The sequence below is a fragment of the Pristiophorus japonicus genome, chromosome 7 (genome assembly GCF_044704955.1).
Source record: "Pristiophorus japonicus isolate sPriJap1 chromosome 7, sPriJap1.hap1, whole genome shotgun sequence".
Taxonomy (NCBI): Eukaryota; Metazoa; Chordata; class Chondrichthyes; family Pristiophoridae; genus Pristiophorus; species Pristiophorus japonicus.
The window spans coordinates 80,416,644-80,441,799 of NC_091983.1; the positions used below are offsets into that span (position 1 = coordinate 80,416,644).

The 25,156-nt window shown below is 40.6% G+C and overlaps 1 protein-coding gene across 12 annotated transcripts in view; it reads left to right on the top strand.

Annotated features, from left to right (window-relative positions):
- LOC139267173 (pumilio homolog 2-like) overlaps positions 1 to 25,156 on the top strand; it is a 156,694-nt gene that overhangs the window by 102,563 nt on the left and 28,975 nt on the right. For 8 of the 12 annotated variants that reach the window (XM_070885094.1, XM_070885093.1, XM_070885085.1 and 5 more), the window contains 5 exons: positions 5,673 to 5,766; positions 11,160 to 11,285; positions 14,221 to 14,354; positions 14,688 to 14,826; positions 20,021 to 20,164. In XM_070885094.1, the coding sequence (XP_070741195.1) occupies positions 5,673 to 5,766; positions 11,160 to 11,285; positions 14,221 to 14,354; positions 14,688 to 14,826; positions 20,021 to 20,164 (637 nt within the window). The remainder of the gene's footprint in view (positions 1 to 5,672; positions 5,767 to 11,159; positions 11,286 to 14,220; positions 14,355 to 14,687; positions 14,827 to 20,020; positions 20,165 to 25,156) is intronic. The other 4 variants (XM_070885084.1, XM_070885088.1, XM_070885091.1 and 1 more) reach the window with 2 other exon arrangements.

Sequence of the window (25,156 nt, forward strand, 5' to 3'; positions counted from 1 at the left end):
TTTAAGGATGGCACTGGTGAGATTTGGGGCAATAAAGCTCAGTAAAATAAACCTGTTCCAACTGGAAGCTGTGCTGTGCAAAGCTGAGGTTGGTGAAAAAATATGTTTTTGTTCGAAACCTTTCTAAGCAAAGGAGATCTCTGCTCAAAATGTTTGTGAGGCTGAACAGTTACAAGTTATATTGTGTTTTATTCTGTCACCTAGCACAGCGATTCCCAGTTCAACAGAGGGGGAAAAAAGGTTAAGGGCTTTTTGTCAGCGTTGATGGTAAAAGTTGTTATTTTGAATCTTGCATGGAACATTAAATTATCTTTCTTGCATTCTTACGTTCTTAGTTCAGCTGATCAGTACACCTGTGCTATGTGCAGAGTAACAAAAGCACCAGAGTTTATAAATGTAGGCACACTTTCAAATATAATAAATAATTACTAACTACCGCACTTTATGAAGATTGGCAAGGCCTTAGAGAGGGTGTGGAAAAGATGTACTAGAATCAGTGCTGAGGGACTTCATATATGGAGGTAGAGCAAAGAGGGTTAAGAGGAGATTTGATAGAAGTGTTCAAAATAATGAAAGGTTTTAATAAGAGTAAATATGGTGAAACTGTTTCGAGTGGCAGAGGACACAGATTTAAGGTGATTGGCAAAAGAACCAGAAGCACCATGAGAATTTATTTTACACAGTGAGTTGTGATCTGGAATGCACTTCCTGAAAGGGTGGTGGAAGCAGATTCAATAGTAATGTTCAAAAGGGAATTGGATAAATACTTTAAGATTTAAAAAAATAGAGGGCTGTGGGAAAAGAGCTGGGAAGTGGGACTAATTGAATAGCTCTTTTAAAGAGCTGGCGCAGGCAAGATGGGCCGAATAGCCTCCTATGTTATGATTTTATGAATTACAAGTAAAAGTAGGAGAGCTTTAATTCTCTTCTGCCAGTTTTTGAATTTGAATTTCTGAATTTTATTTCACTTCATTTGTTTAATATTGTCCGCCTTTTATTCTGCCTCTTATCTTTAACTTATCCTGTTCTAGTCTAATAGACTTGACTTACTATTGAATTGAAGCTTGAGTGGCATGGAATTTGTTACTTTACAAGTTACAAGCTCCAGTATTTTTGAATATTCAACTCGAATCAGTTATTAAGCTTTGGGCCGTGTTTTAGAAATCTGATATCCAGCTTAGCTGATCTTAGTTTTTGTTTCAAATTTCTAGCAGTTGATTAGTTGAACCCCTGCCTATGATCAGCTATGTCCCATAGAATTATCTCTCTTATGTCGCATTTAATTGAGTTTGCAATAATGGAGTTGTCGGTGGCTTACTAACTTGTGTGCTCCTGTTAAAATTATTTCAGTGTTACTGGACATTCGACAACACTTTTCTCTTTGTTCACCAGTAAATATTTTCTTCCCAAGGGCACACTTTTCCTCTCGTGTGTACGTCTTTATGCATGCGCAGTCATCTCTCGGTATTATTCTGTTAACTCTTCCTGCTTATCTCCATTTTGGGCTTTATCTTGCAGAATTCCTTAATTTAAACAGTGTGTCCATTAATCGCAGAGTGGGCTCTGTGACTCTGACCCGTAGAAGGCATGACGCACTAATAGTATCAACTAGCCACCAATGTTATTTCTGTGTAAATGGAGGATATAGGGAAGTGGGAAGCCATTATTTAAGTAGGTATCAAAGTTTGTGTTTTAAATAGATTCCACACAAGAATAGCTGTGGTTTACAAAAATAAACTATTCAAGGTGGGTTAGCATAACTCTCTCAAGCACTATTGCTAAAACAGCCACATCAGGTCCATCAGCATCTGTAAAGTTAAGATTGGTTAATATTTCAGATGTAACCTATTGTCAGAATACAATAGGTTACACCCAAAACATTAATTTGTCTTTTCTCTTTATTGATGCAGATGAGCCTTTTCTTTTGGTATTTTCTGTTTTTAAAAATTTTCAGCATTTGCAGGTTTTTTTTTTCACATTTTGTTTTCACATTTTGTTTCTCCCCGAAATTGCTGTCATCTGACATATCCAATATAATAATCTTGACGTATGGCATAAATCTCTATAAGGATAATGACAAAAGTTACGATTTCAAGGTTTTGTAAATTATATGCTAGCTATGCTATTCCTAGACTAAACTTACCTCAGAGTAACTGCCAATGATTGTATGTATCAAAATATGAGATTGGTTAGGCAATCACACTATGTGGAGTTATTATGGCTATGTCACCATAGCACAAATGTTTTGATATAGGTAAGGGTTGAAAGAACTGATGTTAGCCATTACAGAGACGTGGTTGCAAGGTACCAGGTCTGGGAACTAAATATTCAGGGATATTTGACAATTCAGAAGGACAGACAGAAAGGAAAAGGAGATGGGGTCCTTGTGCATGAAACACAAAAGGTTAGTATGCAGGTATAGCAAGTAATCAGGAAGGCAAATGGAATGTTGGCCTTTTATTGGAAGGGGGATAGAATATAAAAGCAGAGAAGTCCTGCTACAACTGTACAGGGTATTGGTGAGGCCACACCTGGAGTATCGCGTACAGTTTTGTTCTCTTTATTTAAGGAAGGATATACTTGCATTGGAGGCTGTTCAGAGAAGGTTCACTAGGTTAATTCCGGAGATGAGGAGGTTGATTTATGAGGATAGGTTGAGTAGGTTGGGCCTATACCAATTGGTGTTCAGAAGAATGAGGTGATCTTATTGAAACTTATAAGATAATGAGGGGGCTCGACGAGGTGGATGCAGAGAGGATATTTCCACTCATAGGGGAAACTAAGACTAGGGGACATAGTCTTGGAATAAGGGGCCATCCATTTAAAACGGAGTTGAGGGTTGTAAATCTATAGAATTCTCTGCCCCAGACAGCTGTGGAGGCTGGGTCATTGAATATATTTAAGGTGGAGATAGACATTTGAGCGATAAGGAAGTAAAGGGTTATGGGAAGTGGAGCTGAGTCCATGATCAGATCAACCATGATCTTACTGAATGGCGGAGCAGGCTCGAGGGGCCAAATGGCCAGTCCTGCTCCTATTTCTTATGTTCTTCAACAACCACTAATTTGACAGTTATTTTTTCAGGGAAGATAGAACCTGAATGTGCAAGTTTTTAAAAGGAAATAAAATACTGGTACCCTGTACTGATTTTAAAAAGATGATTCTAGCAGAGCTGTTTTTCAATGACTTTACTTTGTCTTGTGAGTCCATGACTCAGTAGAGTGAATTGGACAATAAACGATCTCTGCAGTCAGAATTAACAGTGAGATGACAGTAATAATTAAATATATAAAAGGATAGCCATGACTACTGACCAGGAAAGGTGATAGTCCAATAGGATACACTACTAGACTATGCAAAATTATAAGACTCTAATCTACTTGGGAAATTTCACATAATGGCCTTCAAATTCTGGATTTGCAATTGGATAGTTTTCTTTCATAAGAACAAAAGAAATAGGAGCAGGAGTAGGCCATAAGGCCCCTCGAGCCTGCTCCGCCATTTAATACGACCATGGCAGATCTGATCATGGACTTGGGGTCCACTTCCCTGCCCGCTTCCCATAACCCCTTATTCCCTTATTGTTTAAGAAACTGTCTATTTCTGTCTTAAATTTATTCAATGCCCTAGCTTCCATAGCTCTCTGAGGCAGCGAATTCCACAGATTTACAACCCTCTGAGAGAAGAAATTTCTCCTCATCTCAGAATAAGGGGCCGCCCATTTAAAACTAAGATTATGCCTATCAGTGGAAACATCCTCTCTGCATCCACCTTGTCGAGCCCCCTCATAATCTTATACGTTTCAATGAGATCACCTCTCATTCTTCTGAATTCCAATGAGTAGAGGCCCAACCTACTCAACCTTTCCTCATAAGTTGACCCCCTCATCTCCCGAATCAAGCTAGTGAACCTTCTCTGAACCGCCTTCAAAGAAGTATATCCTTTCGTAAATATGGAAACCAAAATTGTACGCAGTATTCCAGGTGTTGCCTCACCAATACCCTGTACAACTGTAGCAAGACTTCCCTGCTTTTATACTCCATCGTCTTCCTGATCACTTGCTGTACCTGCATACTATCTTTTTGTGTTTCATGCACAAGTACCCCCAGGTACCACTGTACTGCAGCACTTTGCAATCTTTCTCCATTTAAATAATAACTTGCTCTTTGATTTTTTTTCTGCCAAAGTGCATGACCTCACACTTTCCAAAATTATACTCCATCTGCCAAATTTTTGCCCACTCACTTAGCTTGTCTATGTCCTTCTGCAGATTTTTTTTGTGTCCTCCTCACACATTGCTTTTCCTCCCATCTTTGTATCGTCAGCAAACTTGGCTACTTTACACTCAGTCCCTTCTTCCAAGTCGTTAATATAGATTGTAAATAGTTGGGGTCCCAGCACTGATCCCTGCAGCACCCCACTAGTTACTGATTGCCATCCCTAGAATGAACCATTTATCTCTACTCTCTGTTTTCTGTTCGTTGGCCAATCCTTTATCCATGCTAATATATTACCCCCAACCCCGTGAACTTTTATCTTGTGCAGTAACCTTTTATGTGGCACCTTGTCAAATGCCTTCTGGAAGTCTAATTACACCACATCCACTGGTTCCCCTTTATCCACCCTGTTCGTTACATCCTCAAAGAATTCCAGCAAATTTGTAAAATTTTCAGTGTAATTACATATTACTTGGGATGGATGGTACACATAACCAAATGTATGTAGCAGTTATCATTTACATTTATTGATTCTGTCCACAAACAAACAATTGCCATTACTATAAGTTTCTGATTTTAACCAAACATAATCGTCCTATTTATCAACCAGAAGATTCTCGTATATATCTATTTGATTGGTGCATGAAGTAGCATTTGATTTGAGTTTCTTTAGAAATGTCTTCTACAGTATTTCCATCTTGTTCCAACATGAATATACTTGGAACGTTACATTTCTTAGCATATTTTCTTTACATGCTTCAAAACAAATTTCAGCTGTGAATTGATTATTTCTAAAGTGTTTATATTTTTTACAAGTTAATATGTAAAAAGGTTTACCCTTTCAAATAACTGTTTAGGCTTTTTTATATATCTTTATGGAGGGAGTTCTCCAAAATGTGAGGTTACAATTGCAATATTATTGGGTGAATCATGGGTTAATTCTGGCAACCTTAACTTTAGACTAACTAGTCTGATTATTACTTAAACACTTTTTAGGGCTTTTAATTGAGTTTGGCAGACCCTTAGCTGCTTAGAAAAAAAGAGTAACTGGGTATAGGAGGCTGTACGTGAAAAATGGGGAATCTTCTTGAACAGATATTATTTTGTACAATATCATTTTCAATGTGTGTTAAATTCAGTTACACACTGAATTTAAACAACAGAGGAAGTTGGTGAACAGAGTGACTGACTTCAATTTTGTAGGCATGCTCTCGCACCAAAACTTTTCCTATAATGCTACTTGTGACTAACTTATCCTAGTTAACTATATCGAATGCTGTTTTACCAGATATTTGCACTTTGGGGAGTTTTTTGAATCGTGGTTGGAACCTTTTTCCTTCACCCTTTCCCTCAACTGTGCTTCTATTCCATGCAATTCTTGAAGAACTAGTAAGAGAAAATGTAGGAGCATTTTGCTGTGGATCTCTACATTCAGTTTGTAATTGTGCATTGCAGCTCTTCCAACGGCAAAATGCACTGACAGTACAACAGCTGACTGCAGCCCAACAGCAGCAGTATGCATTGGCGGCAGCCCAGCAGCCCCATATAGGTAAGGAGCAAGAATAAGCTGTTTAGTCAGTATTTGGTCAGGTAAAATAAATGAAAAGTGAATACTTTTCCCTTAGTGAAGCTAAGTCTGAAAAAATAACAAGTGTCTTTTGATTTTATGTCTAGCTAATTTAACAATTTTATATAACCTGGGTATATACCTGTTAGTCTATGTAAAATGTTCTGAAGTGAAAAAAATAATTACTCCAGTGCAGTAGAATGTCTTTCATTCTGCTTAAATAATTTAGAAGTTTATCATTTTCATTGACATGTCTTTGGAAGATTAGTGTTTATTGACAAACTGACCCGTTAGGAAAAACTAGAAAATGCATTAGCCAGGATGAGACCGTAATCTGCTTGTGTATATGTACTATAAAACTATAGTTAAATAATACCCTTGTAGTATAATTAACAGACTAAAAATTCCATAGCAATAAATGTCATGTTTGACTTACACACTGAATAGGTATATACACAAGCAATAGTAGTTTGGCTAAATCATCATGATTTAAATCAAAGTAGTGCAATGTTATTAGTAAGTAAACAGAATGATTACTTTGTTATTCACAAATTAATGATTTAGACTCGAGCATGGAAGTACAGTTTCAATATTTGCAGACGATACCAAATTTTTTTGGGGGGTGGGGATGATGCAGTTAATATAAAATAGGAATACAACAAAATACAATAAATCATTCAGAAACTTGCAGAATGGGTGCGCAGTGGGCAAATTCAGTTCAATATAGTTAAGTTTGAGGTGGTGCATTTGGGTAGGAAGAATAAGGAGGCCACATATTGCTTGGATAATAAGAGTCTAAATGGGGTAGTGGAGCAAAGGGATCTAAGATACAGATGCACTAAAAGTAGCGATGCAGATTAATGAGGCTATAAAAAGCAAACCACACACTAGGGTTCATTTCTAGAGAGCTAGAATTGAAAAGCAGGGAAGTTATGTTAAACTTGTGTCGAACCTTGGTTAGACTGCACTTGGAGTACTGTGCACAGGATATAAAGGCATTGGTGAAGGTGAAAAAAAGATTCACAATGTTGATACCGGATCCGGCTCAGAGATTATAACTATTAGGAAAGTCTGAACAGGCCAGCACTTTTTTTTTCCTCCAGAAAAGATAAGGCTGAGGGGCCATGACAGAAACCTGGCTGATGGGTGATGACAGCTTCCCCCTTAATATAGCTACCTCCACTTTCCCCGCCCAAGTGGCGATGTGATTTTTATCACCAAATTACACCTTGGTCTGTCCGCTCCCACCCCCCTCCCAACACCTCTGGCACCTTCTCCTTTTGAACTTCTCTCCTTGTTCTACCCCTCTTGCCTTTCACAAAATTCTCACTACCGCCCACCCAAGTAACACACCAAGTTTCTCGCCGAGATATCTTCACTGCTTTCCTCCCTAAGCCTCTGCTCTGAGCGACTTCTCATCCTTTGTGATTTCAGACTCCATCTCAACTCATCATTCTCTCTCTCTCCTCTGAGTTCACTGCCCTCCTATCGTCCCTTAATCTCTCACTCCATATAAATTGCCCTGCCCATATTCACGCCCATCCCTCGAACTTGCCATCTCACATGGCCTCTCTACTCCCATTGTGTCAATCACGGATCACTTCCTTGTATCGCTCTCTAACGACATCCCCCTTCCCCCACCCAACCCCGTTCCTTCTGTATCTGCCCTTGGGAAAAAAACTCTCCCCAAAGTCACTTACAACTGCACTTTCAGATTCGCAACTGTCTAGCCTTTGACCTATCATTCACCACGACATTTCTGCATCTGCTCAATCACATCCTCGTCAATGTTCCCTCTAAGCTGTGAGCGGCGTCGCAGCAATCTGGAAGGTACCGTGCAGGCCGCTCACAAGTTGTTCTCTCCAAGATACCGCGCAGCAAATTTAAAGGTCCCACCCATTGAAATAAACAGGCCATGCACAACAAGGAAAATTTAGAGGGAACATTGACCCTCACCTCCACCATTGATGCACTTTGTCTCCATTATAACCATTATTTTCTCTCTCACCGTGGTTGTTTACCTGGTACTGCTCACTTCGCTGCTTCTTAAGTCCAAGGGTTATAGACTTGGAACGTTTATGACGAACAACTGGTTTAGATGTCCAACCAGATTTGGTTGGACTACATAAAGCACTATCTGGTCCTGCTCTCCTCTGCCAAAACTGCTCACTATTCCAGGATCACCCAGGAATGCAAATATAACCCCCAGCCCCTCTTATTCACAACCACTTTCTTAAACTCTTCTGCGCTGTCTCCACCACCCTCATCCAACAACAAGTGCGAGGAGCTCATGAACTCATGGACTTCTTTGTTAGTAAGATTGGGACCATCCGTTTATCTGCTTTCCTCCCTTCCCCTAGCCCACTCGGGCCAAACCTTCACCAAAGTTCCCCTGCCCTAGTCCTGCACCCGTATCTTTCTCTAGTTTCTCCCCTCATTCCCTATGCAAGCTAATTTTGTCCATGAGACCCACTTCCTGCTCCTTTGACCCTATTCCTACTTGCTATCACAAGGAATAGTTGAGACAAGTAGCATAGATGCATTTAATGGGAAGCTAGATAAGTGCATAAAGGAGAAAGGAATAGAAGGACATGCTGCTGGGGTTAGATGAAGAAGGGGCTTGTGTGGAGCCGACATAGACCAATTGGACCAAATGGCCTGAATCTGTGCTCGACTCGATATACTTGACCATCACCACACTTCTGAAAAACAAGGGAAAATAAATAATCACAAACTCTTGAGTTGTGGACACTAGTATAGCTAACTACCTTTGTGTAAAATTTCAAATACTGTTTTCTTCCTTGCTTTGGAATAAAAGGTATTAGTCACTACAGCAAAACGGTTATTAGGCATGTCTTAAGATTTGAAATAATACAGCATGTTCACTTCCATGTGGCTCTCAAATAATCATTTGACAAGCAAGTAGCTATGCAGCGTCCTACCTTGTTTGTTCAACCTCCACACAAAAAGGATGTTGGTTTTTGTCCTGAGGATAATGGCGTGGGATCAGCTTCGGTGGGCAGGCTATATAGTTCGCATGCCAGACAAGAGACTCACTAAGCAATTGCTCTATGCAGAGCTCCTTCACGGTAAACGAGCCAAAGGTGGGCAGCGGAAATGTTACAAGGACACCCTCAAAGCCTCCCTGGTAAAGTGCAACATCACCACTGACACCTGGGAGTCCCTGGCCGGAGATCACCCTCGATGGAGAAAGTGCATCCGGGAGGGCATTGAGCTCTTCGAGCGTGAAGAGGTCAGGCGCAGGCAGCGGAAGAAACGTGCGGCAAATCAGTCCCAATCCTTCTCCCGACGAATGTCTGTTCCACTTGTAACAGGATCGTGGCTCTCGTATTGGACTGTTCAGCCACCAAAGGACTCACTTTAGGAGTGGAGCAAGTCTTCCTCGATTCCGAGGGACTGCCTATGATGATGGGTGGGGTGGGGGTAAGAATGGCTGTGATCCATTGCTCTTTCAAAATAGTGTTGTCTGAATGGTCACATGATCCATTGTGGCAGCCCTGTTGCAGGCTGTATCTTTCTCTTGTCTTCTTCCCCATCTCCACAATCTCATCAGCAGCACTTCTGTTGCAGCCCGTACAAAGTAAAGTTGTATTTGTATTTTTTTTGTAGTTACAATTTTTGTCTTCTATAGAATTTTATTTGAATTGTCTTGTGTTTAATAATTTTTTTTGCCTATAACGTTCTATAAATCTTCACCAAGCCAATAATGAGCCTTCTGACACCAACCTCACTTTGTTCAATCCAGATCAACAGCCAGTTTCCTAAACAAGTTTCACCTGTGTTTTCATGTTACTGACTCCCACAACAACTAACTTTGCTGCCTTCTATCATTGCATGGCTTATCAAAATATAGAAGAGTTTGGTGAGAGCATCTTATCTGTTAGATCCTGGCCTCCAGAATATGGAGTCTCAAATTGTCCCAGCACAAAGACAGTGTGAGCTCTGGTTCTGCACCAAGATACTTGAGTCACCTTCAAATCAAGTACAAATGCAACTTTTGTTCAGGTAATTTTGAAAAGAACAATCTCAAAGATGTGCCAGTTGAGCCACGTTCTCTCAGATTATGTGGCCAGGAAGAATACATCATTTTGATCCCAGACAACCTGCTCTGGGATCATTCATTAACCATTTCTGACTTCGGGCTCAATCTGAATCTGCTGGCAACTGATGCTACCTCCTGATTTTGTAACCATAGTTTTGTCATTGGGACTTGGATAGTTTTCCTTCCATCAATGTAGATCCAAACTTCATGTCCCTGTGCACATAGCCAACATCCTGTTATAGGTGGAGTTTGAACTTAAATCAGCAAATGAAAAGAACTTTATCAATAGTAGGTAATCCAACCTTGGATCATTTGCTCCTAAAATTTTGAGGTTTGAGTGTTCATTAGTTTCACAAAATATTATGGGCTGCACAGATTTCCATATGTCGGAAGCATTCACGCCATCCCAGAAATAGTGCATATTGTAGCAGAAAAAGAGCTTGGACAAAATTCTTGGAACATCTGTGTGGTAACTTGTAGCTGCTATATTGTTAGGTACTACGTTAATCTTGCCCCCGGCCTATTGCACAAGTACTATCTTGAATTTGGTTATATAGACAGTATAGTCGAGATAGGAAATGTGATTTAATTTCACAGCAAGTAAGATTATAAATTGAAGATCGTACCAATGGTAGCCTATCTCCTTGCAGATTTCCTACCAGTAGATGTTACCAGTGCACTTTTTAATTACTTATACTATAATTTCAACATAGAATCTGCAATGCAGGAATACTACATGACATTTATATGTGTTTAAAATGGAAGAAAGTTATTGCAGTATTTAAACAAGAACAATTACCTTTCCTTAATGTTAGTTCTCTCCTAAATAATTCATTTAAGTGTATGAAAAGGGTTTTATTGTGTATTTCTTCTCCCCCCTCCTGGCTCCTGTTCAATTCCAAATTATTTTCTGCTGCTTGAATCCTCTACTGTTTCTTAGCTGTACAGAAATATTGTTGCCACTGTGAACTGGTTGTCAGGCGATGTGTGAAAGTTTCTTCCATTGACTTTTTCCTTCTATTTTCTTCCTTGTTGCAAACATCTGCTATGCTTGCTGTCTCTCTTGTTGACCATGCTAAAATTTGGAACCTGGCCAATAGAATGTGGTGCTGTGCTATTTTTAATTAAATAAAATGTTATGTAATTTAGTAAAATGAAGAAAAAAAATCATTCAGACCCTGAATTGCTATACAAAATTACTTAGATTTTTAGAGGGTCAGAGGAAGGGAAGAGTGATGAAGTAGTGTTCAAAATTGTAATTTGTGGATAATTTGCAGCCGAATGAATCATTAACACTTTTTGTCTTGTACAGCAGGTGTGTTTTCAGCAGGCCTTGCTCCAGCTGCCTTTATGCCAAACCCATACATTATCAGTGCAGCTCCACCAGGCACAGATCCATATACTGCAGCAGGACTGGCTGCAGCAGCTACTTTAGCAGGTGATCAACCAGATGCCATAACAGTATTAAAAGACTAAATAAAATTGTATAAGTATATCTAGATGGCCTATTGAATAAAGGCAGCACCCATGTGGCATTAAACCAAACAGTCCAGAAGGTATCAGATTCACTTCTCTGTCTCTGTTTCTGAGCCTTGGCAGTGGTAAGAATGCTAGAATTGGCCTCAGTGGCCTGGGACAAGGTGCTGAAAAATGATTACGGTTGTTTGCCATTTCCAATCATTATCCAGAAAGGCATCAATTAAATCTCCTTGAAGTCTTTGCTTTTCTAGAGTAAAAAGCTCTAGCACTTTTCACCTATTGTAGCAACTGAGAGACCTTATTAATCTGGTAGCCTGCCTCTGAACCTTTTCCAGGGCAGTCTTTATCATTCATCACATGATGGGACCAAATCTGGACGCAGTATTCTAGATGGGGCCTGACCAAGGCCTCGTGCAGAGACTGAATAATAATTATTTTGTAGTTAATTGTCTTGGCAATGCACCCTAACATTCTAATTGCCTTTGTAATAGCCTCATGGCACTGGTCATGGACATTCAGTGACTCAAATACTATAGTACTTTTCTCACTCAGCAATCTTCAACATGCAAACTTGTATGCTTTATAAATGTTTGGCATTGCCATCACCCAAAGAAAGAGCAAGCTTGCATTTATACAGCATCTTTCACTATCTCAAGATGTCCCAAAGCGTTTCAGAGTGAATTATGTATTTTTGAAGTATAGTTGCTGTTGTAATGTAGGGAAACGTGATAGTCAGTTTACGCACTCCGAGGTCCCACAAACAGCAATTAGATAAATGACCAATTAAACTATTGGTGTTGGTTGGGGGATAAATATTGGCCAGGACACCGAGAGTACTCACCTGCTCTTTGGATAGTGCCATGTAGTCCTTTATGTCCCCTTGAGCGTGTAGGCAGGATCTTGGTTTAACGTCTCATCCAAAAGACGGCGCTTCCAGCTGTGCAGCACTCACTCAGTATTGCAGTGGAGTGTTAGCTGAGATTATGTGCTCAAGTCTCAAGTGGATCTTGAATACACAACCTTCTGACTCAAAGGTGAGACCCAAATGCATAAGCTACATTTATCTGTATTAAAAGACATCAGAGCAAATTTTCCCATCTCCCCATGATCTACCTGCAATTCTTTTTTTCTCAACTAAGGTCCTATTGATCATAACCTTTGTCATTGTAGGGGAGGAAGTGCATTCAACAATTCAAAAGATAATATTACTGACTGATTTTGAGTGTCTGGATTCAATACTAATGGGAAATATAAGGAAAAGGTGTGCACTCGAGTAGATAGTGGAGGCAGCAAGGTTGGTTGGTGCTTATATGGTAGTAGCAGGCAGTTCAGACATGCAGTAAATGCCAACAGCAGAGTTTTACAGGGGAAGCTTGGGAGACTAGGTGTAGCAAGAACATATTGGGCATGAGTTTGGGTCATCGATTGTTGCAGCAAGCGACTCAGAGGAATGGTGGCCGATGGGAGGCTGTTGAAGGGGATAGTGTAGAGCGGTTGCAATACCAGGAAAAGAAAATTTACCTGCAGACCCTGGTTTGGTGAATAAAGTACAGTGAAAAGTGATATCTCGTATTTTAAAATCATAGGAGGACTGGGATCGACAAAATGGCAGGTGGAGCTTGGTGACTAACTCCACGTGGCCATCTAGTGGTCCGAGACAGTTACTGCATTATAAATGTTAACATACTATTGTTTATATTGTAAGTGTTTTATATGAATGTGTGATCAAATATTGTGATGACAGAAGTGTTTGCCATATGCAAGACTTTTAATAATATAGCTAGAGTTGCTAACATTTTTATGCACCCAGTCCATTGAAATCAATGGATAACAGCAATGCCCGCTGTTTTTGTTTCCTCCAGAGGTGGCACTGTAATCTCTCTGCTCACTACTAAGGGACATCCCAATTCCTCCACGTAACTCAATAAGGCCACAATTGATTCACTGTGTACATGCGTGTTCGCATGTTCATGCTGTACTTGCAGGCCTCTGGCCACTGAGGTACTGTTGCAGTCTCCCTGTCTTGTCTTCCACATTCGCATAGAACAGAGTAAAACTCTCTTGCATAAGAAAAGAATGTAAGAAATAGGAGCAGGAGTAGGCATTTGACCCCTCGAGCCTGCTCCGCCATTCAATAAAATTATGGCTGATCTGATCATGGACTCAGCTCCACTTCCCTGCCTGCTCCCCATAACCCTTTACTCCCTTATCGCTCAAAAATCTGTCCATCTCCACCTTAAATATATTCAATGACTCAGCCTCCACAGCTCTCTGGGGCAGAGAATGCAATAGATTTACAACCCTCAGATAAGAAATTTCTCCTCTTCTCAATCTTAGTTTTAAATGGGCGGCCCCTTATTCTATGTCCCCTAGTTTTAGTTTCCCCTATGACTGGAAATATCCTCTCATTATCTTATAAATTTCAATACGATCACCTTGCTGTTTTCATCCTTACAGTTCAGCCTCTTGTATTGTACACTTCGGCTGAAACATCTCAAAAGTGCTTCACACAGTTACTTTTTGAAGTTTACTGACTGTTATGTAGACGTTCACGGTATCAGTAGGCTCTTGTATCACATTGTAGCCAAATCCATTCCTCATATGAATTTCAAGCACAGTTTTCTGGATAGTGATCAGGAGTGGGAACTCCAGAAGATTTTCTCTCCCTCAGGACCACTGAAGCTCTACCACTCCCTCTTCAGAGGTTTGCTAATGGCACAGATTAGAGATCAAACTGGGATCTGTATGGTACAGTTACTCACTGGACAAGTTCACCAAATTTAGTTAGGTGGCCTCCGCTCGAATTTATAAACAATGTCATTCTACTTAAGGCTACCAGGCTGAATAAAGAACAGTGACCATTGCTGATTCACCACTGCATGTTTTTGTGCTAGGCCCTACAGTTGTCCCACCTCAGTATTACGGAGTTCCATGGGGTGTGTATCCAGCCAATCTGTTCCAACAGCAAGCAGCAGCAAACAATACTGCCAATCAGCAGGCTGCAACACAGACACAGCAAGGGCAACAAGTATGTGATTCTGATATTCAATGGCTAGTTCATCTTTCTGTTAATTAAAATGGCTTTAAAAATGTCCTGTAAAAACACTGTATTGAATTCTCTGTACTTTCTTCGCAGTCAAATTTGCTTAGATTTTGGATGACTCAATTCATTGTTGATTTTGGGTGTTGCTTATGTTTTACTCATTTTAAGATGAGGCAGTATCCTGTCTTTAAAAACAAGTCCTGCTCTAGTATTTGAATGCACTCATGTGATGACAGTAAAGAGTTTATCCATAAGTTTGGTTAGCTGATGTATATCATGAAAGTCGTAAAACATTCATTATCGTCTACTCTTTTTTAGGTGCTGCGTGGTGGAAATCAGCGTCCACTCACTCCAAGTCAGGGTCAGCAGGGTCAACAAGCTGACTCACTGGCAGCAGCTGCTGCTGCTGCTAATCCAGCTCTTGCCTTCAGCCAAGGTCTCGCTACAGGAATGCCAGGTAAATACGTTTGTTGTGTTTACTTTTCGACAGTCCAATTATCTAATACATTGTAGTCCTTCGTCATCTATTAGTGGTAGTAAGCTACTTGACAGTGGAGGGTTTTACAACAGTCTTCCCTTGAAATCCACACTCTCCACTTTTCAATGGATACCATTAGGAACTGGAACCCCCAAAGACTCTCCTTAGTGTATGTGAGTTCTTACACCAAACTGTACTGCCCTCATCGTAGCCCTGATGGTGATTGGACAGTCTATCAAGGCAATTGGATTTTGTGGCCTATGTGGCTCAGAACCACGCCATATTTTCTATAAGAACAAGACAATATAAGAAAGGAAATGCCCAGAAAAGACCATTCAAACCATCAACACTGTTCTTTCACAGACTGGGCAACCCACTCTTGTCATGGACTCTTATCCAATTCATTTAGTCTGCTGATGAAAGGATCTTCCTACCCCTTCTCCCAAAAATAAATCACGAACAAAACTTCCGAATACCAGTCTAACATAACATTATGCATTGGACATCCTGAACCAATTTTTAAATATTGATAAACCAAGATGACAGGAGCCCGTAATAAGGATAACTCAGGCTAAAAGGAGTAAAAGAGAAGATGCAATTCAGGAAATGCCAATTAATTGACAGCAAACTTGTATTTAAAAGCTTGAGGTTGCAGAAGGAAGGAAAAAATTGGGGAAATAAGGAGGTCCATTTTTTCAGGTCCTGAGAAAGAATTAGAACTGGAGATACTGTGATAAGTCTTAATTTAAACACACTGCTGATGTGGAGAGGAAGAAAAGCATGTAGCTTATTTGCAGTTTGGAAGGAAAATTAGAGAAAAGTTCAGAAGAGTACTGACCATAATAGTATACTTTTTTATTACATTATGTTCCTAGTAGCACAAAAACTATCAGGTCATTCTTGTTTTTTAAAGCTCGCTAATTTTATAATGTATAATAGAGACCCAAGTAAAAATTCATGGGAATGTCTTCCTGTGTTTACTTTTCTTGAATAGGAGGCCTTAATTGATGACAGATTCCACAATATCATCTGAATCCATAATTGTTAATACTTTAGAAGTACAGTGGATGGCAGGAGAGCCATCTGTCTGTAATCAGCTGCATTCCTCTGAATGAAGGTGTCCTTAGAGAATTCAGTCTTTAAATCATGCTTATAATTTTTCTCTGAATCCTCCCCAATGCATCAGTGCCCAAAATTGGGTGACGTTCCAGAGGTGGGTTTCTTGCCCATGATGTATACAGTGTGACGTCCAAAATCCGGAGTTCCTGAATCCAGACACCGGGCCGATCCGTAGCAGAGTCGTCCGGAAACCGGAATATGTTCCAAAATCCCCTCTCCCTCCCTCTTCGGCCTGATCCCACCCCCACCTCCCTCAACTCTCTCTCTCTCTCTCTCTCTCTCTCTCTCTCTCTCTCTCTCTCTCTCTCTCTCTCTCTCTCTCTCTCTCTCTCTCTCTCTCTTCCCCACCCGGCCCGACCTCCCTTCCCCCGGCATGGCCCAACCGGCCGACCCCTCCTACCCTACCCTACCTACCTCCATCGGCCCTGGCAGAGAAATTCCAAAATCCGGAACAACCTCGGTCCCGAAATTTCCGGATTTTGGACGTCACACCTGTACAACTTTAGAATAACTTTTTAACTTGGTCAAATGGCCTTGAAATATATTCACTACATGACTGACATTCATAGCAGTTTTAGATTAACTGGATGCTTTCAATAAATGGCTAGTAATTGCCCCCAAATTCATTTCTATCTCTGTTAATGGAAATCCCCACATCCCCCACCTTACATTGGCACCCTTACAAATCAAACTACCAACTTACCTGTCCCTTTTTAAGCAAACTTCTGTTGGCTAAGTTTTTTTTTAAGTCGTTCTGGGATGTGGGCGTCACTGGCAAGACCAGCATTTATTGCCCATCCCTAATTGCCCTTGAGAAAGTGGTGGTGAGCCACCTTCTTGAACCGCTGCAGTCCTTGTGGTGAAGGAGCTCCCATAGTGCTGTTCGGGAGAGAGTTCCAGGATTTTGACCCAGCAATGAAGAAGAAACGTGGATATATTTTCAAGTCAGGATGGTGTGTAACTTGGAGGGGAACTTGCAGGTGATGGTGCTCCCATGCGCCTGCCGCATTTGTCCTTCTATGTGGTAGAGGTCACGGGTTTGGGAGATGCTGCCGAAGAAGCCGTGGCGACTTGCAGCAGTGCATCTTGTAGATGGTACACACTGCAGCCACGGTGTGGTGGAGGGAGTGAATGTTGAAGGTGGTGGATGGGGTGCCAATCAAGTGGGCTGCTCTGTCCTGGTGTCGAGCTTCTTGAGTGTTGTTGGAGCTGGACTCATCCAGGCAAGTGGAGAGTATTCCATCACACTCCTGACGTATCTTATAGATGGTGTAAAGACTTTGGGGAGTCATGAGGTGAGACACTCGCCGCAGAATACCCAGCCTCTAACCCGGTCTTGTTGCCACAGTATTTATATGGCTGGCCCAGTTAAGTTTCTGGTCAATGGTGACCCCCAGGATATTGATGATTGGGGATTTGGCGATGGTAATGCTATTGAATATCAAGGGGAGGTGGTTAGACTCTCGCTTGTTGGAGATGATCATTGCCCAGCACTTGTGTGGCACGAATGTTACTTGCCACTTAACAGCCCCAGCCTGAATGTCGTCGAGGTCTTGCTATATCTGGGCATGGACTGCTTCATTATCTGAGGAGTTGCGAATGGAACCGAGCATTGCAATCATTAGCGAACATCCCCACTTCTGACCTTATGATGGAGGGAAGGTCATTGATGAAGCAGCTGAAGATGGTTGGGCTGAGGACATTGCTCTGAGGAACTCCTGCAGCGATGTCCTGGAGCTGAGATGATTGACCTCCAACAACCACATCATCTTCCTTTGTGCTTGGTGTGACTCCAGCCAGTGGAGAGTTTTACCCTTGATTCCCATTGACTTCAGTTTCACACAGGCTCCTTGATGCCATACTCTGTCAAATGCTGCCTTGATGTCAAGGGCAGTCACTTTCACCTCACCTCTGGAATTCAGCTCTTTTTTGTCCATGTTTGGACCAAGACTGTAATGAGTTCTGGAGCCGAGTGGTTCTGGCAGAACCCAAACTGAATGTCGTTGAGCAGGTTATTGGTGAGTAAGTGCTGCTTAATAGCATTGTCGACGACACTTTCCATCACTTTGCTGATGATTGAGAGTAGACTGGTGGGGTGGTAATTGACCGGAGATTGCATTTGTCCTGCTTTTTGTGGACAGGACATACCTGGGCAGTTTTCCACATTGTCTGGTAGAAGCCAGTGTTATAGCTGTATTGGAACAGCTTGGCTAGAGACGCGACTAGTTTTGGAGCCCAAGACGTCAGCATGACAGCCGGGATGTTGTCGGGGCCCATAGCCTTTGCTGTATCCAGTGCGCTCAGCCGCTTCTTGCTATCACGTGGAGTGAATCGAATTGGCTGAAGACTGGCTTCGGTGATGGTGGTGATCTCATGAGGAGGTTGATATGGATCATCCATTTGGCACTTCTGGCTGAAGATGGTTGTAAACGTTTCAGCCTTGTCTTTTGCACTTGCGCGCTGGGCTCCCCCATCATTGAGAATGGGGATATTCATGGAGCTGCCTCCTCCTGTTAGTTGTTTAATTGTCCACCACCATTCACGACTGGATGTAGCAGGACTGCAGAGCTTTAATCTGATCCGTTGATTGTGGGATTGCTTAGCTCTGTCTATAGCATGCTGCTCCCGCTGCTTAGCAGCTTCCCTAGGTTAGTAACTTATTTTTTAGGTATGCCTGGTCCTGCTCCTAGCTTGATGGTATTGGTAGAGTGAGGTATATGCTGGGCCATGAGGTTGCAGATTGTGGTAGAATGCAATTCTGCTGCTGCTGATGGCCCACAGCGCCTCATGGATGGCCATTTTTGAGCAGCTAGATCTATTCTGAATCTATCCCATTTAGCAGGGCTACTCACTTATTAAACTCAACTGTATGATACCCCAAATGTTAATTAAAGAATGAATATGTATGTTTTAAAGACATAATTTTGAGACTCCTGTCCTGTTTGCCCTTAATGATAGCAGCAACTGCCATTCACACTGATGGAGAAACCATTCTGTTTATATTGCATGTGCTTCTTCTGGCACAACCTTGGATGTGCCATAAGGAGCACATGCAATATAAGCCTCATTTTCTTGCTGCCTGTATCTTCTCCAATTCCATACAAGCCAGCAACAAGAAAATGACTTTGTTGATCCCCATAGGGTAGGCACAATTGCTTAGCCTGCCAGTTTTCTGTTGGCCAGATACATGGCTGTCTCCGATAGAAAGTTACTTTGCATGTATGCTACTTTAACATCAGGATTGCAGACAAACCAGGCCTTTTAGTGGAATAATATTGTCCATACAGCAGGAGTGTTGTCTTGGTGTTTTCTGAGTTGCTGCTGACTTTGATGTTCTCATCAGAGATAAACTGCCAATGTAAATGTGTTCATTATTGAAAATCGCACTACAGCGACAACTTGCATTTATATAGCGTCTTTAGCATAGAAAAACGTCCCATGACACTTCATGGAAAAAATTGGGTGCCGAACCAAAGGAGGAGATTTTAGGAGAGGTGAGCAAAAGCTTTGACAAAGAGGTGGGTTTTGTGGAGGGATGAGAGGGAGGTGGAGAGGTGAAGGCAGGCAATTCTAGGGTGTTGGGCTTTAATAACTGAAGACACAGCTACCAATAGGGGAGGTGCTGAGGTCAGCTAGCATGGTGTCAGAAAAGGAAGTAGGAAGTGCTTTGCCACGTGCCCACACCTGCTAAATGTAGAAGGCATGCCTCTACGAGGCCTATTAGTTTTGTTTCTTCCCCCAATCAAAGGCATAACCTTAAAATTTGAGCTTGGCCATTCAGGGGTGATGTCAAGACGCACTTCTTCACACAAAGGATTGTGGCAGTCTGAAGCACTCTCCCTCAGAGATGTTGAGGCTAGATCAATTGAAAAATTCAAAACTGAGATAGATAGGTAGATTTGTGTTAGGTGTGGGTATTAAGGGATATGGAACAAAGGCGGGTAAATAGAATTGAGTTGCAGATCAGCCATGATCTAATTGTATTCATTTTAGATGAAAGAGTTCTCTGTAATACTATTCATGAAGATTTAACTTCCAGTTACCTCTTGTTTAGGTTATCAAGTTCTAGCCCCGGCTGCCTACTATGATCAAACTGGTGCCTTAGTGATGGGCCCCGGAGCAAGGACTGGATTAGGGACGCCAGTTAGGCTGGTAGCGTCAACACCGGTTATCATCAGCTCTGCAGCAGCACAAGCTGGTAAGTTCTGATACTAACATTGAGTACTATTAATTCAGTGTTTTGAAATGGAAATGTAATATCTTCATCCAAACAGAATATTGCTGTCACTCTCCTGGGTAAAAATCACTTAGGGACATGATACAGTAGAATCCTCCAACTTTATTCTATATAAAATCTTATTTTTGGGTGCTGTGTGTTAATAATGAGCATTTCCAGGATTGCCCCATAAAGATACATTGGTTGAGCCATCTTTATATTGGTTGCTGTACATACCATACTCTACCATTGCTCACCAATCCATTTAACCATTTTGTTCAGTCAGCAGGCTGGCACTACTTTACATTGACCATACAACCAACCCAGGACATTTAAATCTCCAAATGTGCTACATCATTCCCTCATTGGCAGAACTTTTGTTAAGATCCCCATAGCAGTCACTGCAGCTTTCTTCTCAATCCAGGGATTCAGCGAAAAGTATCTCCAGTGATTAAGTCAACCCATTAACAGCAGTTCATGTCTTATAAGAGAAGGTTGAGGTACCATGCCTTAGGGCTTTGGAAATAATTATTTTAGCAGTATGCTCAACCATTAATGGTGTATCCTAACATATGCTTAAGTTGAAATGGCAGCCATGTATAAGGACTTCAACCCTAATATCAATAATGACAGAACCTGCAGCAGCTCCAGTGTTACATGATAATTAGTCAATTAATATTTGCCTGAGACCAGTAGGTATTTCCAATAACTATCTTCTTTGAGGAAAGAGAAGTTAGAAAGGGGTTCACAAATCAGACATCAAATTTGATACACAGGTATACTGCTAACTCCATGAGTATCCCCTTGGGTCCAACCACAGGCACATCCTGTATCTGGTAAAGATGTCATTATTGACTTAGTTCTTCTCTGTGCTGGTAGAATATTTTCAGATTCTCAATAGTTGTCTCCGATGTGGACTGCTATAATTAGCAAGGAGAACCTGTTTCAAGCTACTATTGTGGCTTCTAGGCTTTTTCCAGCCCTATAGACCTATTCTTTCTGGGGTTGGGCAGATGGACCAAAGTTATATTTTCTATTCCTAAATATGGAAAATGCTTTTTTGCCGAAGGTTATTTTAGTTTCACTTATCTCTCAATATCGTCCAGAATAAGGTCTTATATTAGCAGTAAAGGAATGTCGAGGGCTAGTGTTGGTTGCTTAACAGAAATTTCTGAATATGTGGGAGTTGAACTCTGAAAGAATATCGAAGATCATGTCTGTGGTAGATAATGTAACATTTTCAATTTAGTGCTACAATGGTAAGAGCTGTTATTCCTTACTGTTTAGCCAATGTCCACATTTTTGTTTTAGTGCAAATTGTATCAGGAAGACAGTTGGAGTTGCTCAGTCTGATGGTATGCATGAGCCACATTAGAGTTAATAAGTATTTGTACTGATGTTAAATCATCTCGCGTTTACTGTTGAGCGCAGCGATTCCTTCGAGGCCAGAATCTATAACTTCACTGACACTCGTTGTTTTAACAATATAAATATATTATGTGTTTGCACTACCTGAAATCTGAGATACTAACTGCATGTTTCCTTACATCTTGTAATGTCGATGGTGATCTGTAACAGTAGAAACAGAGGGAACATAAAACATATTAATTATTTTATTGGTATTAAGTTATTGAATGCTGTGGAAGATAGCATCTTAAATACAGTTTTGCATGTTGATTGTTATAACTGTTTCCTTATTTGGTATAGCAACAAGAAGCTGTTAACCATCTTAAGAAGTTCAATTAATTTCAAAACATATCTATTCCTAGGTAGCAAGCAACATTTTCCCTTGCTTATTTAAAGGTCATTGAATATTTGCTAATGTTCAAATTATTTTGTGCTAAAGTATGAAGGAGAATGTTAAACAAATGCTTAGCCTTTAATGCTTCCTCATTGGCATTGTCCATATATTAACAGGAATAAGCCCAGGGTTATTATCAGGACAGATCCTTTCAAATCAGGGTGTTGGCCATGTCACCGACTCTTCTCATGTCTCAACTACATGCATTTAAATATGTTTTATACTTATTTTTCCATGTCGTTAGCTACAGGTTCCACATCCTGCCAAAAAAATGTTTTTTTCATTAGTGCCTCTTTCCCAGTTAATCTTCTATGGTCTTTCAATTTTGAACGCTGCTCCGAGTACTAACATACTTTTGTTAACAAGGATGTCCACTCCAATGTAATAATGTGAATTTCTAGCAAGACTCTTGAAAATTCCTTAAGAGCAAATGCAGTTCTTCCAATAGACTTTTCTTTTGATGACTCGATTGTTAAATGAATTGAAGTATTGAGTGTAAGGTCTCCAAACCTTGCTAGTTTTCAGACCTTAATGGAATTCCAAAAAAAGTTCACTAATGAAGTATAAACAGTGTGCCCTGTGAAGTACAGATCAAGTAATTTGATTTCAGGTGAACTCTCATTGTTTCTGGAGTTTCTTTAATAGTTTAGCTTGAAGCTCAAATTCTTTCAATCTCCAAACATTGACTTGTGATCACTAGAATATATATTTCAGAATTTGCAGTTGACCAGAAGAAAATCTGATGTAGAAGGTGTGTCAAATGTCAACTAGTCCAGATAATAAATTGGTTATTGCTTTTGCTTACTGTAACATGGTCTTTGGTAACATCTTTAAGGCCATTACTTGGAGCAAATCTTCAAACATTATGCTTGTGTTTTAGTGATAAGTGCCATTTTTGCAGGTACGTATTAAAGGCCAAAAGGCCCCTGAGAATGCTCCTTGGACTCTTATTTCATAAAGTTATTAGAATGTAAGAAAGTATGGAATGAGAAATGATAAAATCTGCTTTTTCTAGAGATCATGTATAAATTTATCTGACCCTCACTGCACTCCAAAAATTGTTGAGCTAAACCACACTGGCCGTAATTTTCAGTCAGCGGCGAAGCAAAGGCATTCACCGCTGGCCCCGAAGAAAGGTTTCCACAAAGATCTTGTGACCTCTAGCGAGAAGTTGGGCTTTTCCGACGTTCAATTGAGATCCGTGCAGTGTAGTGGGAAATCCATAGTGTGAGTTGCTTTGATGGCAACAAGCTGTCTAAGCAGCCAATCACAGTGCAGAATTCTAAGACAGAGAGCTAGGAGGTGAAGGAGTGAGTTCCTTTAATTCTAATTTAAAAAATTTTTTTAGAACATTTATTTCCGGTGAAAAGGTAAACAACGACGACGACTTGTATTTATATAACCTGAAATAAAGTTGAACAAATTTCAAAAAAACATTTTTTTAAGTCTAAGAATTGTAATTTTTTAATTAAAATGGATAAATTTGACACGCCACAAAATTAAAATTTGTTTTTCAGGGCCATAACATTTGTTCGGCAGTCAATGTGCTGTTAAAACCCATCAAGATCTTTTGATTGGATATTTAAGTGTGATATTGCTGTGGAAAAGCCAACATTTTTTGTTTTCCTGATTGCTGGCTTTGGGAGGGGTGGGGGTGCGGCGAGGTAACGGCACCATGCAGCCAGTGTCAGAGCAATGAATGACCGTCCCCAACTTCAGGATTTCCGCATTAGGATGCACATGCGCTAAATCCTGAAGTTGCGGCCAGTTTACAGCATTCGCGTTATTACCCACCGCAAATTCCAGCCCACTGTCTTTTTCCACCTGACTTCGTATTTAAACCTGGCCAGTTTTCCGTTAACACGTTTTGCTTAGTCCTGGTAGCACATCGTGTTTCTATGGAGTATTTGATCACCTGTAATTGCCCTTATAACCATATTGTTAGAAATTTCAGTCTGCCATAGATACCCTCTCTGGCTCAGCTGTGTCAGTCAATCCCGCAAGCTGTCTGAGCATCTTTTTTTTTGTGGGAATTGACTAACTGCCCTATATCTACTTAAATGTCAGCAGAAACCAGGTTTTAACCTTTGTAACCTGAACCGAATATGTGTGTCTTTGTATGTGTATTTATTCAATCTCTTTGAAGGTGAAAGAGTTAACACTAGATGAGGCTCTGCTCGGATCAAATTGTCAAGCTGCTTTATTGCACAATAAGATGAATGTACATAGCAATATTTAGGAACTGATTCACTTAGTTCAATTGATGCAACTTATCTCTGCACAAGAGTATAAAAAATAATGAACAAGTTACACTTCACTCTGTCACCTTGCTTAACGGGCTAGTTGTTCTGCATTCTGTCCTACAGCCCAGAGCAGATCCCCCATCTTCCTGCAGTTTCCTTTTGCAGTCAGATTGCCTTTGCAGCAGCCTGTTACCCAAAAGTCAGGCTGTCTTTTTGGCATCTTATCGTGCTTTTTAAAAACCCAGCTTTAAAGGTAACCTTTCAAATCAGTTCTGTGAAAAAAATGGTCAAAAATCTTGAACTGTGGTATGGACAAAGGATTGACAGTTTTTGCATGAGGTTTGTTCAACATATTCACTACTGGGTTGGGAAATAGTTCTTCTCTCTGGCCTCTATTAAGGCTCATTATTATACTTGTGTTTTCTGATCCAAATTAAATGGCACATCCATATTTATACTTCGTAGTATTTAAAGACATGGATTATGTCTCTCCTCAGCTTCTTTTAATCCATTGAGCACAATTTCACTCTCTTTTCGTAATTCAAAACCCTAATCCCAATACTGCTGTTTTTGCTCTTTACAACCTCCAATTTATCAATGACCCTTTGAAGAGGATGCCCCAAACTCAGCGCACTATTCCAAATATGGCCTCACCAGTGAGTTGCAGTAAGTTTAGGATATTTTGCCGTTAGTTGTCATCAGACCTTTTTGAAATAATCTGAGTACTTAGTTAATCTTGTTGATAACAGCTTCCTATTGATGATGTTTCTATATGAATGATCAATAATCGCACCTTTTTCTATCTTTGTTAAAGGACATCATTTCATCGTGTTCACATGTTTCATATTTCCTTTTTTGTGGAGGATGCTGAAATGAGGAAGAAAATAATCTTACCTTGTAGGATGCTCCTCATTTTCAACCGGAAGCATC